The following is a 17,111-nucleotide window of genomic DNA, read 5'->3' as shown; positions in this document are numbered from 1 at the left end:
TTGTTGACCTCATCCGTCACACAATGCGAGAAGTCTCGTACATCATATAAACGCCAGAAGTCCATATGTCTAGCTAGCATGGAATTTTCTTCTAGTGTAGTGGTCAATTGCCTTCATTATAGGAAGCGTTGGGTTAGTACGGAGGGACTGTCCCTTCGAGCTCTGTCAACGGAGTTGAGATAGCCATGTAGGCATCGTGGGATGAGGGCCACATAGTTCGCATAAGGTAGACTTATACTCCGACTGGGCTGGAGTCATGATATTGGAATACGCGAAGCATCTAGGTAGGCAAAGTAGATACACAATCGCCTACCACAATCAGAGTAAGCTTTATGTCCTGATGGCAGCACCGGACATAGATAAGCTATAAGTAATGCCCGCGAGTCTAGCAGGCAGGGTACCAAAAGACCCTCTGATCATCATGTAGGGTGTTCCCCTCTAAACTTTACTCGCTGAGCCCAGTATTGATCCCGTTTTCCGCAGGACAACTGACACAGGTTACCTATGCTGTGGTGAAATGTGGCGCATTAAAAAGGCGGGTGAGGCGGTGTTGGGACAGCTGGGCCAATCGGCAGATCACAGAATCAGCCGCAGTGACGACACAGGCCAGGCAGGTACAGGTACAAGGGACGACTACTGAGACTAACCGCTTTAGGAAGTAAACAAACAGAATCTTTCACACAGCAACCACGGTAACTGCGACTGCAACCCCTCCGTGCTTGCTTGCTCCTGCCTTCCCACGTTTTCGCGAATGCCAACACCATCAGTGTATTCTCCGCCTCTGCTTAGGCATCTCCTCTGAAACCACCCTTGCCGACTTCGATGCCGATTGAGATTATCGTCAGGGACCAGATGGTATGAAAGTTATCACCAGAATTCTTTCGAAACATTGCTTTACCACTCGACTACGCGTTTCCCCGTCCCAGACGTTTGCTTCGCCGCACCCGCAACTCTTTCGTACTCTCTCTCGCCCTTTCTCACCACCTTTCGTCCAGACTACCAGGTCTTGATCGTCCGTCGTCTTTCTCCATCTCATCCCTCTCCATTCTATCCTCAGGCGTCGAGGGCCCCTGCGGACAGCATCACCCAACAACAGCTCCAGGCGCCCGGCCAAGGCGATTCACATCCGAGCATCGAACGTCCCCGACGCCTCCTGGCTGCCCGAGTCAGCAGGAGGCGCCTGTTTCCCATACTATCATCATCGGAACTGCACGAACCCATGATCCCTCCACCGCGCACCACTCACGCATTCCTCTAGTTGCCGAAAATGTCGTACAGGTCACACCTGCTCAGACAATCGCAAAGTCTGGAACCCGAAACCACCGTCAACCGTCAACCTTCTACCGCATCATCGTCAGCTTCTTCCGGCTACTCCGATTCTTCGGCCCGTAGCCGCGCAAGCACACAATACTCTTCTGCCTCGAGCGGGTATGCAACACACCTCCATAAGCGCGGCCTGAGCGAAGTATCTCGCTCGAACCGTACATCGAGTCACGCCATGTTCGGGCTCGACGCACCGAAGCCTAAAAAGGCAGAACCGGAGAACATATACAACATGGCCCGCCAGTCGTTGCGCCCGCTGCCGCAACCTCCTGCACACGGTATCCCAGATGCGTCCCCTTCCCCTCCTCGACATCTCCAGCGCCATGATCGTGGTCAGAGTGTAGACATGGGTGCGCTTTCCATGAGCCACTACAATGGCAGCACCTCTCCCACCCAGGCGCCCTCGCGGACTCTAGCCATACGGCCGAATTCCATGCTCCACACTCGATCCGATTCAGTCAATAAGGGTAGCGCTGCGCTTCCCCATTCGCATTCTCCTCTTGTGCCCCCCTCCCATTCTCACACGACTACCATTGAGCGGCCGGATCTTCAGAAACTCGGCCGATCGTCCACAAGTCATTTCCGAACACTGTCGCGGTTAGCGCAATCCGAGTCTACCGAAGAATTCAAGATCAACGAGCCAGCCGAGGAGGTCGTCGGCTTGCGGGGACGCCGCAGGCTGCAAAGAGACAAGAACCGCAACGCCCAGAGGGGACCAGCCTACGGCTGGGAGGGCCGCAACTGGATGGACAAGCAACGTCAATTCCTCCAGGCTTACGAGTATCTCTGCCATATCGGTGAGGCCAAAGAGTGGATCGAGGACGTGATTCACAAACCGATTCCGCCCATTGTCGAGTTGGAGGAGGCACTTCGGGACGGCGTCACACTCGCCGAGGTGGTCGAATCGCTGAACCCGGACAGGCGGTTTCGAATATTCCGACACCAGAAGCTACAATTCCGGCATTCAGACAATATCGCCATATTCTTCCGCTTCCTGGACGAAGTCGAGCTCCCCGACCTTTTCCGCTTTGAGCTCATCGACCTGTACGAAAAGAAAAACATTCCCAAGGTGATCTACTGCATTCATGCTCTCAGCTGGCTGCTGTTCAGGAAGGGAATTGTCGATTTCCGCATCGGAAACCTCGTCGGCCAGCTCGAGTTTGAGCACCACGAACTCGAGGCCATGCAGAAAGGCCTCGATAAGCTTGGGGCTAATATGCCCAGTTTCGGAAATATGGGAGCCGACTTTGGCGTCGAGCCCGAGCCAGAGCCAGAAGAGACCGAGGAGGAACGTATCGAAAGGGAGCTGGCCGAAAACGAGGGGTGTGTCACAGAGTTGCAGGCTCAGATACGGGGAGCCATGCTACGGATGCGGCTCGGCCACACTATGCAGCATCTCTGGAACTCGGAGGACTGGCTCATTGACCTGCAGTCCCGGATACGAGGCGATTGGACTCGGCAGATTATGGGTTTTAGGCTTCAGATGAGAAAGTTCGCCATCGACCTGCAGAGCGCGGCCCGGGGTTTCATCGTCCGGAGCCGACTCGCCAACAAGGATAAATTCTGGAGGATGCTGGAACCCGACATCTTGGAGCTGCAGAGCATCATTCGGGCCAAGAAAGTTCGCGACAGGGTCCAGTACTCAAGAGCTCAGCTGGCGCACTGCGCAGGGCCCGTTCGGGCGATCCAGGCAGTGTTTAAGGGCCACTTGGTTCGCAAGAGACTCGGTGCGCAGCGGAAGGAAACGACAAAAACAACGGCCGACGTCCAGCGACTCCAGGCGGCTGCCCGTGGCATGCTGCTGCGATCACGCGTCGACAACGACAAGCATCTTCTCCACGGAGAGACCGAGGCCGTGGGTCTCCTGCAGGCTGCGGCAAGGGGATGCATAGCTCGCGGCAAGCTGGCTCGTGAGCAGAACCACCTTCAGACTTCTGGCCCTCAGTGGACCGCGCTCCAGGCCGCGGCGAGGGCATGGATAACTCGGGACAAGCTTGCTCGTGAGAAGAACCACCTTCAGGCTCTTGGTCCTCAGTGGACCGCGCTTCAGGCTGCGGCGAGGGCATGGATGACTCGAGACAAGCTGGATCGTGAGCAGAACCACCTTCAGGGCTTTGGTCCTCAGTGGACCGCGCTTCAGGCTGCGCTGCGAGGTAACATGGCGCGATCGGCAACACAAGCATTGAAGGCGGAACTCTGTCAGCACTCGCCCAGCGTCGAAAGCCTCCAAGCCTCCATCCGTGGCGCGGCTGTGCGGCGAGAGATTGCCCAGACGCAGGAAAATCTTCGAAGCCACGAGGAGGTCATCACCAGCTTACAGGGTTTCGTCCGCGGCATGGCGGTAAGGCGCCAGGGTGCTCGTGATATCAATGAGCTGGCGCGAGCTGAGTCCGAGGTGATTCGGCTGCAAGGTCGCATCCGGGGATACCTGCATCGCCAGAAGCATTCCCAGATCCTGGAAGAACTCAGCTCCCACACCCCCGAGGTGACTGTGCTCCAGGCCCTAGCACGAGCCATGATGGTCAGGGAAGAGGTCGGCTTGGTCATGTCGGAACTGGAAGCGGAAGAAGAATCGATCGTCGCCATCCAGACGGCCGCAAGAGGGCACCTCGTGCGTGCCAGGTACCAGGAGAAGCTGCGATACTTCAACGAGAATATGCAAAAGGTCATCAAGATTCAGAGCTTCGTCCGAGGCAAGATTCAGGGCGAGGCGTATAAGAGTCTGACCACAGGAAAGAACCCGCCCGTCAGCGCCGTGAAGAACTTTGTGCATCTCCTCAACGACAGCGACTTTGACTTTAACGAGGAGGTTGAGTTTGAGCGGCTGCGGAAGACGGTCGTTCAGCAGGTCAGGCAGAACGAGATGCTCGAGCAGTACATCGACCAACTCGACATCAAAATCGCCCTTCTCGTCAAGAACAAGATTACCCTGGACGAGGTTGTCCGGCACCAGAGCAACTACGGCAGCCATTCCATAGGTCTCCTCGCCAACTCTACCATGTCATCGGCCAATCAGTTTGACCTGAAGGCGCTGAACAAGGGTTCCAGGAAGAAGCTCGAGTCGTACCAGCAGCTGTTCTTCAACCTGCAGACGCAGCCGCAGTATCTCGCCCGCCTGTTCAAACGGATCAGGGAGCAAGGGACGCCTGAAAAGGAATGCAAGCGCATCGAGCACCTTATGATGGGTCTTTTCGGATATGCCCAGAAGAGGAGAGAGGAATACTACCTCTTGAAGCTCATTGCTCGGTCGATTCGGGAAGAGGTCGACAGCTCTCGAGATCTCGGCGAGTACCTGCGGGGCACCTACTTTTGGTCCAAGCTGCTGTCGAACTATACGCGATCGCCCCGGGACCGCAAGTATCTTCGTGATATGCTCGGGCCCTTGGTTCGCGACAACATCGTCGAGGACCCGGCGCTCGACCTCGAAAGCGACCCTCTCCAGATTTACCGTGCCGCGATCAATAACGAAGAGCTCCGGACGGGGCGGCCGAGCCGTCGGCCACTCGACGTTCCCCGGGAGGTGGCCATCCGCGATCCGGAGACGAGGGACCTCTTCATCGACCACCTACGAGATTTGCGGGAGATTTGCGACCAGTATCTGTTCGCCATGGAAGATTTGCTCCCCAGGATGCCATACGGCCTGCGGCTCGTGGCGCGGCAGTTGTTCGAGGCTCTCAGCGACCATTTCAGGAGGGAGCCTCAGCACCTCCTCTTGCAGGCTGTGACGAACTGGCTCTGGAAGTTTTATTTCCAGCCGGCGGTGATTGCGCCGGAGAACGTCGGCGTCATTGAGAAGCAGCCGAGTCCTCTCCAGAAGCGCAACCTTGGAGAGGTGGCCAAGGTGCTGGGCCAAATTGCTTCCGGACGACCGTTTGGCGGAGAGAACGTCTACTTGCAGCCCCTGAATGCGTTTGTGGCAGAGTCCATTGACAGGTTAATGCACCTCACCCACCTGACCATTTCCGTCCCGGACGCGGAAAGCACGTTCGATATCGACGAGTTCAACGACCTCTACGCCAAAAACAAGCCGACCCTGTACATCAAACTCACCGATATCTTTGCCATCCACAGCCTTGTCGCCTCGGAGCTTCCATTCATGAGCCCGAACCGGGACGACGCCCTACGGGAGATCATGCAGGACCTCGGCAGTGCAAAGAGCAACGAGAGCGAGATGGTGGCGGCGGGGTCGTCGGATATCCAAATGTTCCTCACCCCGAAGTTGCACGACGTTGCAGATCCGGACGCCGATATTAAGGCACTGTTCATGGAGACGAAGCGCTGTGTCCTGTACATTATCAGGGTACAGACGGGGGCAAACCTTTTGGAGATTCTCGTCAAGCCCATCAGCCAGGAGGACGAGTACCGGTGGCAAGCCGTCCTCCATGCCGACTTTGCCGACGAGGGGGCCACCAGGGGAGCCTATTCGGATGTCAACATGGTGGACATTACGCGCATGAGCTACTATGATCTCAAGCGGACGGCGTTGGAGAACGTGCTGAGGCTGGAGAAGATGGGGCGCATTTCCAAGCACAACCACTACCAGGACGTCCTCAACGCCATCGCACTCGATATCCGGACCAAGAGCCGCCGGCGGGTCCAGCGGCAGCGCGAGCTTGAAGGCGTCCGCTCGACCCTATCCAACCTCCACCAGAAGGCTAAGTACCTGGAACAACAGCGGAAGAGCTACGATGATTACATTGAATCTGCCATGGCGACGTTGCAAAAGAACAAGGGGTAAGCGACCCTTTTCTTTTTTCTTTTTTTTTTCCTTCGAGTAGACCTAACAGACAGCTAACTGTGTTTCTTCCCCCCTTCCAGGAAAAAGCGCTTCCTCCTGCCTTTCACGAAGCAATACAACCACCAGCGCGAGCTCGAACGCAGCGGGCGCGTCCCCAAGTTCGGCAGCTACAAGTACAGCGCCCGATCGCTCTCGGACAAGGGCGTGCTCGTGACATGGAGCGGCGTCAGCGAACGCGACTGGGACAAGATCAACCTCACCATCAGCTGCGACGAGGTGGGCATCTTCTCCCTCGAGGGGTCGCGGGGCCACATCCAGATCCCGGGCGCCAGCGCGCTCGTGCCCATCGAGGACCTGCTGCAGGCGCAGTTCGAGGCGCACCAGTTTATGAACTTGTTTGAGGGGAACTTGAAGCTCAACGTGAACCTGCTTCTTCACCTCTTGTACAAGAAGTTTTACCGGACGCAATGATGGATTTCTTTCTTTCTACTCTTCTGTTCCTCTTCTTGTTTTTTTTTCTTCTTCTTTTCTCCTTCCTTTCTCTTCTTCTCCCTTCTTTCCCCCACCCTTTTCTTTCTCTTCCCTCCTCCTCCCAACTTCTTTTTACTTCTGTATCGTGCTGCTTCAGTACCGCAGCTTTTGCATTGGATTTCCAACTGCTTCTCGCGCCACTTCACTTTTGTTGCGCTGGTGTGTGTTTCGAGTGTGTTGGGGGCGAGTTGCCACTTCTGGATTTTGACATGGCAGGTTTGTCTGGACGGATGGGACGGACTGATGGATGAGTGACTATGATGTTTATTTTATCAAAACCAACATTGGACCAATGGAGACCTCGTCAGGTCTGGGGAGAGTGGTGTTTTCGGTGTAATGACATGGGAACGAGGGGAAGACCGAAGGAGCATGTGTGCAACTGGGACTTTTGTTCCCTTGCACAGTCTAGGAAGAAAACCTGAACGGACAAAGGGGCGAAGAGTGCGCAAGTTTCCCTGGGAGGAGCGCAGCAGGGAACGGAACTGAGGGTGGGAGACGTGGGCGGACAACGCCACCACGGTCTCTGGGACGAGGTATCGTCGGCTTGTCGTTTATGAAGACGCCGTGTTCGCCTTGTGGTTCGGGAGCGACGACCGGGATTTTGCATTGTCGGCCTGGTGAAGGAGCAATATGTAGACAGAATGAGAACAGTCTCCCTGTCTCTATCCAACTTGACATGCGGCAAGGTCTGTAGTGCTAATAGACGAGTCGACGTCACTGTACTTAAGGGGTAGATGTTCACATGCAGAGCAACTACAGAGTATAGCCCATTGTCTTTAGGAATGGTAGTAGCCATCTCCATATACGGCAAAAATAAGGCGATGCAGTATAACTACCTGCGTGCGCAGTGTAAGAGAACGAGGTGAGCAAGTCAGAACTCGGATGTCAAGGGAAGAAGTAGGCAAAGAAGAAAAAGGGGGCAAAAGGGGGCAAAAGGGGGCAAAAGGAGGGAAAAGGAGAAAAAAAAAAGAGAGAAATTCTGCTTTCTCCACATTAAGAAACAATTGACAAGAGTGGGATTCGAACCCACGCCTATTACTAGACCAGCACCTGAAGCTGGCGCCTTAGACCAACTCGGCCATCTTGCCTTCGAAATCGTGTCCGGGAATGAGAATTATCACCACTCGCCATGGAAAAAGGTGCAAGATTATACCGTGCCTTTACCATTTCCCGTCGGCGACCTTTTATTATTTCAACTAAATGAGATCCCTCCCTTCACGTGCTGCATACCTGCAATTATCATATCATACAAGAAACCGCGAGAATAGGGGACAGACAGTGACCGCCAAGACGCCCTGCGCCGTGGATCGCGATGAATGGGACGGATAGATTCAATGAAGCATTGCTAGCAGACCTCCCATACGAATACATGACGGAGCTGGATAATAATAGAGGAGAATCCGTCCTCGACGCCCCGCGGTGATGTTTCCGTCAAAATTGAAACATGGTTTTTCCTCCTTTCTTCGTTTCCTTCTTCGAATGGGAAAAATGGAGCGTCGCCTAGCATACCAGACCTGTCGCGCGGGTCGTTTCATTACCGCAAGTAGATGGTAAAATTAAGTGGAAATAATATAAAATCAACGACGACATGTCAATTCGATGCAGGACGTGTGGGCAGTATGCACTAGAACATAGCCGAATATCAATCAAGGCAAATGATGCTATGCGTCGCTCGCTCGCTCGCTATGGTTGGGTTGGGAGTAATCAACTCGCGGGAAGGGAATATTTCGTTTGGCGTTGAAGATTTTCCCTTCGCTTCTGGTGATATGGGATGGCCGATGGGCCCCGTCCTCGACAATATCCGCCATGTCAGAGTGACACTGGCATCTCTTTGCCGAATTGTGTACGTGTGTGAATTCCATCGTGATCCGGCTGATGGTCGCTGAATCACCAATCGACATCAGAGTCCCTTCGGCTTCGGCATGATGCGCGGTCAAGGACGTAACGGGACAAAGCCGCAAGGGCCGTGGACGCCGGGCGAGTCCTTGGGCCTATCTTTTCCATTCGCACCGCTTCATCGCACTCGCTTGCCGTCAATGTATTTGGGGCTGCGGCCTTCGTAATACGGATCGGGCGCCTGCTGTTGTTTCCGCGCCTCGTACATCATGCGTTCTTCCTCATCCAGGGAAAAGGCCTTCTTCAGCCATCCAAACGCGCTACGCTTCTTCTTGAGCTTCTTGTCGCCGTTGACGGTTTTCGTGTCATATGTCATTGTCGTGACGTTGCTGAGCATGCTTGCCCCGCCCATCCTTGACGGCGCATTGCGCTGATGGCCGGGCCGGTATGTCGCCGACGGAGCGTGTGACTGGAGAGGTCGCGGCGCCGCCCCGGCCGTCAGAGGACGCTGTTGGAGTGGCGAGTGAGGGCTCGCCTGTACAGGCCGGTAGAACTGCTGCTGATCTGACCGCGGCGAGGCCATGACCGGTGGCCGGACAGGGGGAGACATTTCCGTCACGACGCTGTACCGCGGACGTTGGTCATCAGACCCGTAGGCGGAATCGGGAGACTGCCGAGACGCGTATGTTGGACGCTCAAATTCCGCAGGATGGGGCTGGGGGATCTGTATGGATTCTGGCGGCGTCGTCTTGAGCGACACGCGCTGGCGGAGGGAGGTTCTCTTGGTTAGGTTCTGTTCAGATCTACTCGTCGCGAGGGCAGGCCTCTCCCTCACCACGGGAGAGGGCAGCGGCTCAGGGGGCTGTGGCGTGTAGGTTCGTGGCTGCAGGATGAAAAACGGCGAGTCTTCCACCACGGCATCCGAGGCGGCATAGGCGTCGGAGTTGGCGATCGACTCGGAGACTGAGCTCTGGCTGGGGTTATGGGCGTGCCTCGGCGATAGATGAGTTGGTGGTTTTGGGAACGAAAATACAGGAGACTCGGTCTTTATCAATGGAACGTCGTAATGTGTCGTAAGTTCCGGGTTGGCCTGGGTGATGATAGGGGCTGGCGCGGAGCTGTGTGGGCTACCCGCTCGGATGGTAAACTGTTCCCCGCTAGCCGAGGAGACACGGGTGGATGGTAACGGCGGTGGGTTTGAGCCACCACTTTCGTCTTCGGTCGTTATCCCTGGTAGCGGCACGGTAAAAGGAGGAATGTTGATCTGCGGGGGGCGAGGTTAGAAAGTGTTGGTCCAGCCGGAGAGTTGGCAAAAAAAAAAAAAAAAAGGAAAAAAAAAGGAAAAAAAAGGAAAATAAAGAAAATAAAGAAAAGACTCACCCATGTCTTCCGGCTCACCTCGCCAGCCTTGCTGCTAATCTCGGCCACGATTTGGGAGATTCTCACCACCAAAGTGTTGACTTCCTTGCCCCGGGCCTGCATATCGGCGAAAGCATTGAACCAGCCCTCGGTGTTGCCCTTCATGGCCTCGTAAATGTCGACCACATCCGGGCGGTCGCGGCGCCAGGAGCCGTCCTTCTGCTGTGCCAGGTAGAGGGCGAACTCCCGCGCCGAGGTGAGGCCCTGCTGGACATCTTCGTCGTACTGGCCCAGCAGAATGTTGGTGCGGGCGATGATGTGCTCAATCTTCTCGTTGCCCTCGACAATCTGGAGACGGAAATTCCGGTCCTCGAGCAGCTTCTCAAACACGTCAATGTTTTCCATGGGCAGGCGCAGGTAGTCGATGCGTTCCTGTATATCGATGCTCGCCTCCTGCAGGTCCTCCATGGCGACCTCGAGGAACTCGTCCACCTCGTCGATGTGGCCCTGCAAGATGTTGACGACCTGGGCCGTGCTGTTGGCCATGCCGTTGAGGAGCAGGTATACTCCGAAGGAGATCTGGGCCATCAGCTTGTGGAGCTCGTGCTGTTGCTGGCCAGGGCGGTACCGCCACTTGGCACAGTAAAGCTCTTCATCCCGTTCCTGGCTGATGAGCTCCTCGCGGCGTGCTTTGGCATCGCCGAAGCGAATTTTGGGCTTGGGCGGGGGTTTCCCATCTGTGACCTCGAGAAGAGACTCGGCAAAGGCGCCTTGCATCGAAGGGATAGGGTGGAGAGGAACATTCGAATGGGCAGTGGGGGTAGGGGGTCCGGTAGGGTGGTCTGCCGGGGCAACGGCGGGGCCCTGAGCGGCGACCCGACGGGGATCTCGCGGAGGCGGAATGTGCGGCGCTTCGGAGGACGAGAAAGTGGTGGCGGTGGTGGTGGGCGTCTCCTCAGCATCGTTTCCCGCAGCCTTTTGAATGTTGCCATCACTGCCCTCGTCGTCATCATCGTCGTCGTCGTCGCCGTCTTCTTCATTATTGCCGTTGCCAACTCTGGTGTTCTCGTGGTTCACTTCCTCCGCTCTTCCCTCTCTTGGTCTGACAATAATCACTGGGACGGCCCGTGTCTCGGTTGCGTGTCCTGCAAGTTCCCGCCCGGCGTCGTCCGAGTCGTCCGAGGCATCCGAGTCGCTTGAGTCTTCCCAGGATCGATCGGCTTCCCGAGTTCCCGGCACAAAGGTAGACTGGTCTAGGGTGGAGGGCGGAAGGAGAACAGCAGCGGGGAGATTGAGGCTCAGGTCGAGGGTATTGCTGGCCCCGAAAGACAGACGAGAGAACTCGGCCGAGGCGGTCATGGCGGGCACCTGGGAGACCGGTGTGGGTTATGTTCGGCGGGGAGAAGGGGCGCGGGGCGGCGCCTCTGGTGCGACCAGTGTGAAGATTGGTTACTCTGGGAGGTTGGAGACAGCGAGTACCATAGGTTCGGTAGGATGTCTTAGTGGCTGCTGGCTTGGGGACGAATGGAGGCCGACCACAGAGAATAAACGTGGAAGGACAATCGTGCTACTTTCGTATGCGGGAAGCCGGCGGCTGTTGTTCGTCGAGACTTGGATGGCGAGTACGGATCTCCTTGTGCAACGGCAATGACGGAAAGATGTAGCGGTCCAGCTGGGACCTCAGACTTTCTGAGGAAAAGACGTCGGGGGTCACGGAGTACAATGGCTTCCAGGCAGAGGAGAAGACCCAAGGGGGTGCAGGTGCAGGTGCAGGTGCATGTGCAGCCTCGAGGTGCTCGGTTCAAACGTTGCCGCGAGCCATAATGGAACCTGGAAAAGACTAGCTCTTTCGAGTGGCTTTCTTCCCCTCGTGCTTATTGGGACGAAAGAGTGAAGGAGGAGACCGAGATTGGCGTAAATTTGACGGACACGACGACTACGATTGGAACTCGGAGGACGTCGGAGAAAGAGGGCTGAAGGACGTCCAGTCGACACGTTCGGCTGGTGTATCCGTACGGTATCGAAGGATTGAACAACCCAGAAAGAGGAGGATGGAAGCGAGCGTAAATGGTGGGAACGTAAAGAATGACAAGGAGGGTCGCGAAGGAGGAGAAGGAGTGGCGGAGAAGGTGGTGAATTAGTGATGGTGGTGGTTAGGGGGGAATTTCAGGAATTTGCAGGTGAAGGGGATACAGGAGACGGGTGGGGCAGATTAGAAGTCGCAGGTGTGTTGGTGCGAGAGGCTGGGAGTTGATTGGTACAAATGCGGTAGGTACCGCAGGATAAATTTAGGTACAAGTTCAGAACGGGCGGGGAGGACAATTGGCCATGTAGCCGTTCATATGAAGTACCGATACAACATTCATTGATTGAAAGACACAACGTACCTAACACTTTTCAGAGTACGAATACTTTGGTGCTCGAATATTATACCACCCTCTGCCTACCTATGGATATGTGTACGATGTAATGCTAAATTCCCAATGTTCTCTCCTATTCCTGATAGAGTCGCTAGGAGTCACCAGACCGAGCACAGGCGTTTCCATGGCATACTTCGTACCTTGGTTGACATCCGCAACTCGCGTTCCCCTCGTCCTCGACCCAGACCTTTGGCCGGGACCACGAGCACAAAATGGGGCTTATTAGCGGGTCGCTCTGGTCCACCGAACTGCCCTGGGAACCAGCCTGGGGCGTGGGGACGAATCTGACCAATAGGCAGTAGAGTTTACCGATCTAAGCCCAAGGTTTGCCAAGTACGTTCGTTGTACTTCGGATGTACCAGATGCTAGCTCCATCGATACCTACCGTTGAGATAGCAGACCAAATCACGGGTCTGCTTTGCACTTCCTTTTCATTTGTGGTCCGAATTCCCCGCTCCCGAACCATGCGACCTTCCAGGTTACGCCAAGAAGGGGTGAGGGGTGGATGAAAAGGAGCCGGGACGAGAAGGGGCCGCTAAATAGGACTATCGACTGTATGTAATCACTCGCGTACGGAGTAGAAGCCGTCCATCAGCGTAGCGGCCTTCTAGCGATATTCGGTAGTTAGTTATCAGCGCCAGCAACGGCCTTTGACGCCACCATTCTGCAATGCGGCTCGTCGGATCCAAGTCGTCCCTTTGTACTCTACTTTGTTAGGACAGGCTCGAGTTCCTATGGAGTATGCAGTACTTGGCTTGGCCTTAATACCTTCCTTGCCTAGTCGAATCATTCTCCGGACCCCTTTCCAAAATGGCTAGTCTGCTTGTCAGCCACAGCGCCTTGGCTTTCGTTCCCAGGCGCGAACGGGCGGTGGCGTCGTCGCAAGTTTGTACGGGACAGGGAACGACCGACATTCTGGGATCGACCGTCCTAGTCTTTCGGTCTAAGGACTATATACGTTGTAATTCCATCCAGGCTTTGCGCGATGAAGAGAGTTGGGAAACGTAGACGCGATCGAACGCTGGTGACCGGGTGGCATTGTACGTAGGTACACTTGCCGGCTTATCAGTTGAGTACAAGGTACATATGCACTTACAGACTACCTAGGTAGGTGCCCCGTTATCTCTTTCCCATACCTACGCTAGGTAGGTACCGAGTAATTACCCCCAGACTTGCCAATAGCAGGAATAGCGGGACTTGGGGTCAAGAGGGTAAAGTGCCCGTGACTTGACAAGGGACTCATATTAGACTAATTTTAGTAAGCCTCAGTCTCACCCGCGCCCTCCTGCTGTAGCTTCGTACAACTATTCGTATACGAATACCCAGTAGGTCCAGGTTGTTGTTTATATTGCGGTTCTAGACACAATAGCTTCTCAACATCTCGCGACCTCCATCGACATCGACCTCGACGGAATCCCGTTGTCTGCGGCCCCGGACCGTTGATCGACCCAACCGCCAGCAACCATGGCCAAAATGTCCAAGTGGCTCAACGGCTTCAGATTCGACAAGGATCCATGGGACCCGTCCCACCGATTTGAGACATCATGGCTGCTTTCTCCATGGTTGCTCTTCGCATGTCGCGCATTATTCGTAAGCATAACACATTCCAAAAGATACGGCCGTGTGTCGAGACGTGATGGGATAGAGAGAAAAGAGAATCTAACACAGATCCCACCACAGAGTATCTTCATCTTTGCTAGCCGCTTGTTCATCATCGGCTGGACCTGCGCCCGCCGAGACTACGGCGGCTGCTACGAGGTGGTCCGATCCTTCTCCTACTTCACCGTCCTCACATTCTGGGGCCTGGGCTTCTACTTCGCCTTCGCCGCCCTGCACACCTTCACCTACGCCCGCACCGGCCGCCCGCTCCTCGACGCCTTCCCGCGCCCGCTGCAGGCCCTGCACGCCCTCTTCTACTCGTCCATCGCCGTCTACCCCATCATCGTCACCGTCGTCTACTGGGCCCTCCTGTTCTCTTCCGACGGCGCCTTCGAGACCGCCTTCCACGCCTTCGGGAGCCACGCCCAGCACTCCGCCAACCTCGCCATGGCCCTCTTCGAGATCCTGGTGCCCCGCACCGCCCACCGCCAGCTCCGCCCCGTCCACATGTTCTGGCTCCTCGTCGGGCTCGCTCTCTACCTCGGCCTCGCCTTCCTCTTCCGCGCCGTCCACGGTTTCTATCCGTACTTCTTCCTCGACCCGAAGGCGAGCGGCCGCGGCATGCTCGTCGCCTACGTCTTTGGCATTGCTGCCGGATGCATCGTCGTCTTCGGCTTTGTCAAAACTCTGATCTGGATCCGCCAGCGCATCACCGAAGATGTCCTGCACATGAAGGGCAAGTTTGCCCGTGTCTCGGCCCCCGGTCCCGACTCTAGCGCCGAGCTGGGTGCCGTCCAGCGGAACGACATGGTTGAGCAGCCGGCGACATGACTGGCGGTGATGCGAAGACGGTGTGGTAGTGATGACTGATGAGCGACTTTGAGCATACTTTATGGTTTCATGGCAGGATTGTTCAGCAGGCGCCACAATCGATACGCGCTCTTAATAGTAAATAGTAATAATAGTATTCATTAACGAATAAATGTATTCGACCGAGTGCGCTGCGGAAAGTCGTAGGATAAGCGATGCAACCCAGTCTCTATTCATTAATCAAGTGCAGTTGTTAATCCTTTAAAAATGCATGTAAGCGCCACCCTAGCATTTCAGCGAGATACCTCTCCTTAGTTCCGACTCGCGAATTTCGAACATGACCTGGATGCCCACAAACAACGCCGCGCAGGCTGTGATGAGAAATAAAACACCTAAGGACGTGGCGACAGAACAGTCAGCGCCAGAACCGATGAGAGCGAGGGGTGGGAGGACCGGTTTCTTTTTCTTTTCTTTTCTTTTCTTTTCTTACCTGACCAGTCGTGTAGAATTTGATAAATAATAGCCTGTAGCCCGTCTAAGCCCACGGCAAAGCCGACGAGGTTGGCCGAAATCATCATGAGCACGTTGCCGACCGCCCCGACGCAGCTGAGCATGCGGTACTGCGTCACGGTGAAGCGGCGCGGCGGGAAGAGGAAGCCGGCGATGACCTCGGGCATCATGAAGAGGACGATGAGCCAGCCCCATATCAGGAGGCGGAGGCGGATGTCGTGCCACAGCGCCACAAAGGTGAAGACGAGGAGGAACGTCGCCACGGAGCGCAGGCCGCGGCGCCACGACCCGAAATCGGCCCCGCCGAGGGGCACGTAGATGTAGCGGATCAGCCACCGGTTGTAGGACCGGTGCCAGGCCTTCCAGAAGGACTTGGTCGAGAAGTTGTTGGACACGCATCGGATCATGTTCTCGGGCGGGTCGATGCCGTCCAGGAGGGCCCAGAGCCGGAAGAGCCGCCAGGGGAGCAGGAGCTTGAGCCAGATGATGTGCAGGTTCATGAACGAGAGGAGCGCCAGCTGCGCGGCGGTATAGTCCGACCAGACGGGCGATGCGAGCGACATGGCGTTGACGTAGTCGAAGTGGAGGACGAGTTCCATGGCGACGAGGACGAGGCCGAAGCGGACGGCGTAGAGGACGGTGCGGGGCGTCTCGATGGTGGCGGGACGGTGCTTGCTCTGGGCGATAAAGTCGTTGAAGGTCACGATGGGTCCGGCTAGGTACAGCGGGGCGTAGATGGCGTAGGCGACGTAGTTTCGGAACGAAAAGTCGCTGGCCTCGGCGGGGATGGCGATTCTGTCCCGTTCCGAGAGATTGGCCGGGTCCAGTTGCTTCTTCTTGGGGGAGTCAGTATTCCGTCTCGGGCGTGTCATGTCATCGTGCCATCTGTAAAGTGTATACATACCTCCAGAGCACTGGAGCCCCTCGCGTCGCAACTCCAGTGGTAGTCGAGATTGAAGCTTATGAGACGAAGAATGGTAAAGTTGAAGAGAACCTCCCACCGCGGGTTAAGACCGCCGAATCCATCAAGCCACTCTCCCCATTGCACCAAGGGAAGAAGAGCGTCGCCATCCACGCCCCCATGCGACGATACGGGCTGCGTGATGCGCATCGCAATACTTTTGAACCGATATCCCTCGCACAGCTCGTTGGCAAACAGCGTGCAAACGTTGAACACCCACGTTACAACGGTCACATGTCTTCTCGGAAGTGACATGGCGAGCTTATAGTTGATGTACAGGATGGCCAACACCTTGACGGCCGAAACCCCGTGGAGCACGACGAGGAAGAGGAGGGCAAATGCATAGTCGAAGGAGGCCCTCTGTTGCAGGCGGGCCCGGCCTTGTTCAACCGCCGACTTGCGTTGGATATCGGGCAGAGGGAAGACGGCATTCCAGGCCTTCCGGGCGAGGGGGTGGAGGAGGAGGAGGAGACCCATATAGGGTAGATTGGATCGGAAGAAGCTGTACTGCGCATCGGAAATGTCCTATACCAAAAGCAATTTCACGTTAGTCCCATGGCCGAATCGAGGATTTAAGGGAAAGGGGAAGAATATGTAATGAGTGACCACTTACGATCTTGCGCCCTGGAATCCATCCATCCGAGAGCAGATGCTCGTATTTATGATACCGCGGGTCAGAGGCTGCATTGCCAATGTCAGCAGCTGGATTCGCAACGTCTCAAAAGACGGACCGAGGGACAGGTCATGAATATCGGGGGGTCGTACGACTGGACACAGTGTAGGGGACCCAGAACATGTAGGGAACGGCGAGGATGAAGATGATGTAGTAGAAGTAGAACTCCGGGGTGTTCCATTTTGAAGGTTGGGCACGGCCGTGGGCTTTGTTGGGCGGTCCCTTGTTCTGGGCCGGGTCGCTGCGTGCCTCGATGACAGCCTTGTATGGGACCGATGACGAGTTTGTGAAGCGCGTGTCGAGGGTGTCGAGATCGTAGATGTTACGGAAAACGGAGAGAAGGCCCATGGC

The 17,111-nt window shown here is 55.8% G+C and overlaps 4 protein-coding genes and 1 non-coding gene across 5 annotated transcripts; 2 read left to right on the top strand and 3 right to left on the bottom strand.

Moving 5' to 3' along the window:
• Positions 1-256: 256 nt before the first annotated feature.
• On the top strand, positions 257-6,532 carry ACRALDRAFT_2020400 (uncharacterized protein; the record flags this gene model as incomplete). Its single annotated transcript, XM_071020012.1, has 7 exons — positions 257-323; positions 393-423; positions 463-614; positions 685-766; positions 835-1,257; positions 1,306-6,057; positions 6,142-6,532. The coding sequence occupies 7 exons, from the start codon at positions 257-259 to the stop codon at positions 6,530-6,532; spliced, it is 5,898 nt and encodes a 1,965-aa protein (XP_070874101.1).
• A 1,065-nt stretch (positions 6,533-7,597) lies between these two features.
• ACRALDRAFT_t183 lies at positions 7,598-7,680 on the bottom strand. The gene has a single exon. It is a non-coding gene; the product is annotated as a tRNA-Leu (tRNA).
• A 926-nt stretch (positions 7,681-8,606) lies between these two features.
• On the bottom strand, positions 8,607-10,827 carry ACRALDRAFT_1064799 (uncharacterized protein; the record flags this gene model as incomplete). Its single annotated transcript, XM_071017041.1, has 3 exons — positions 8,607-9,692; positions 9,809-10,629; positions 10,710-10,827. The coding sequence occupies 3 exons, from the start codon at positions 10,825-10,827 to the stop codon at positions 8,607-8,609; spliced, it is 2,025 nt and encodes a 674-aa protein (XP_070874100.1).
• A 2,844-nt stretch (positions 10,828-13,671) lies between these two features.
• ACRALDRAFT_1057769 (uncharacterized protein) lies at positions 13,672-14,637 on the top strand (the record flags this gene model as incomplete). Its single annotated transcript, XM_071015922.1, has 2 exons — positions 13,672-13,797; positions 13,888-14,637. 2 exons carry the CDS (start codon positions 13,672-13,674, stop codon positions 14,635-14,637), a joined length of 876 nt encoding a protein of 291 aa, XP_070874099.1.
• A 264-nt stretch (positions 14,638-14,901) lies between these two features.
• ACRALDRAFT_2106824 (uncharacterized protein) lies at positions 14,902-17,108 on the bottom strand (the record flags this gene model as incomplete). The annotated part of the gene is made up of 5 exons (XM_071023310.1): positions 14,902-15,008; positions 15,107-15,959; positions 16,031-16,612; positions 16,701-16,768; positions 16,853-17,108. The coding sequence occupies 5 exons, from the start codon at positions 17,106-17,108 to the stop codon at positions 14,902-14,904; spliced, it is 1,866 nt and encodes a 621-aa protein (XP_070874098.1).
• Positions 17,109-17,111: the final 3 nt, after the last annotated feature.

The sequence above is a fragment of the Sodiomyces alcalophilus genome (genome assembly GCF_042370955.1).
Source record: "Sodiomyces alcalophilus JCM 7366 unplaced genomic scaffold ACRALscaffold_5, whole genome shotgun sequence".
Classification (NCBI taxonomy): domain Eukaryota; kingdom Fungi; phylum Ascomycota; class Sordariomycetes; order Glomerellales; family Plectosphaerellaceae; genus Sodiomyces; species Sodiomyces alcalophilus.
Note: the sequence above shows the minus strand (reverse complement) of the source record. Positions and strands in the feature narration are given on the sequence as shown.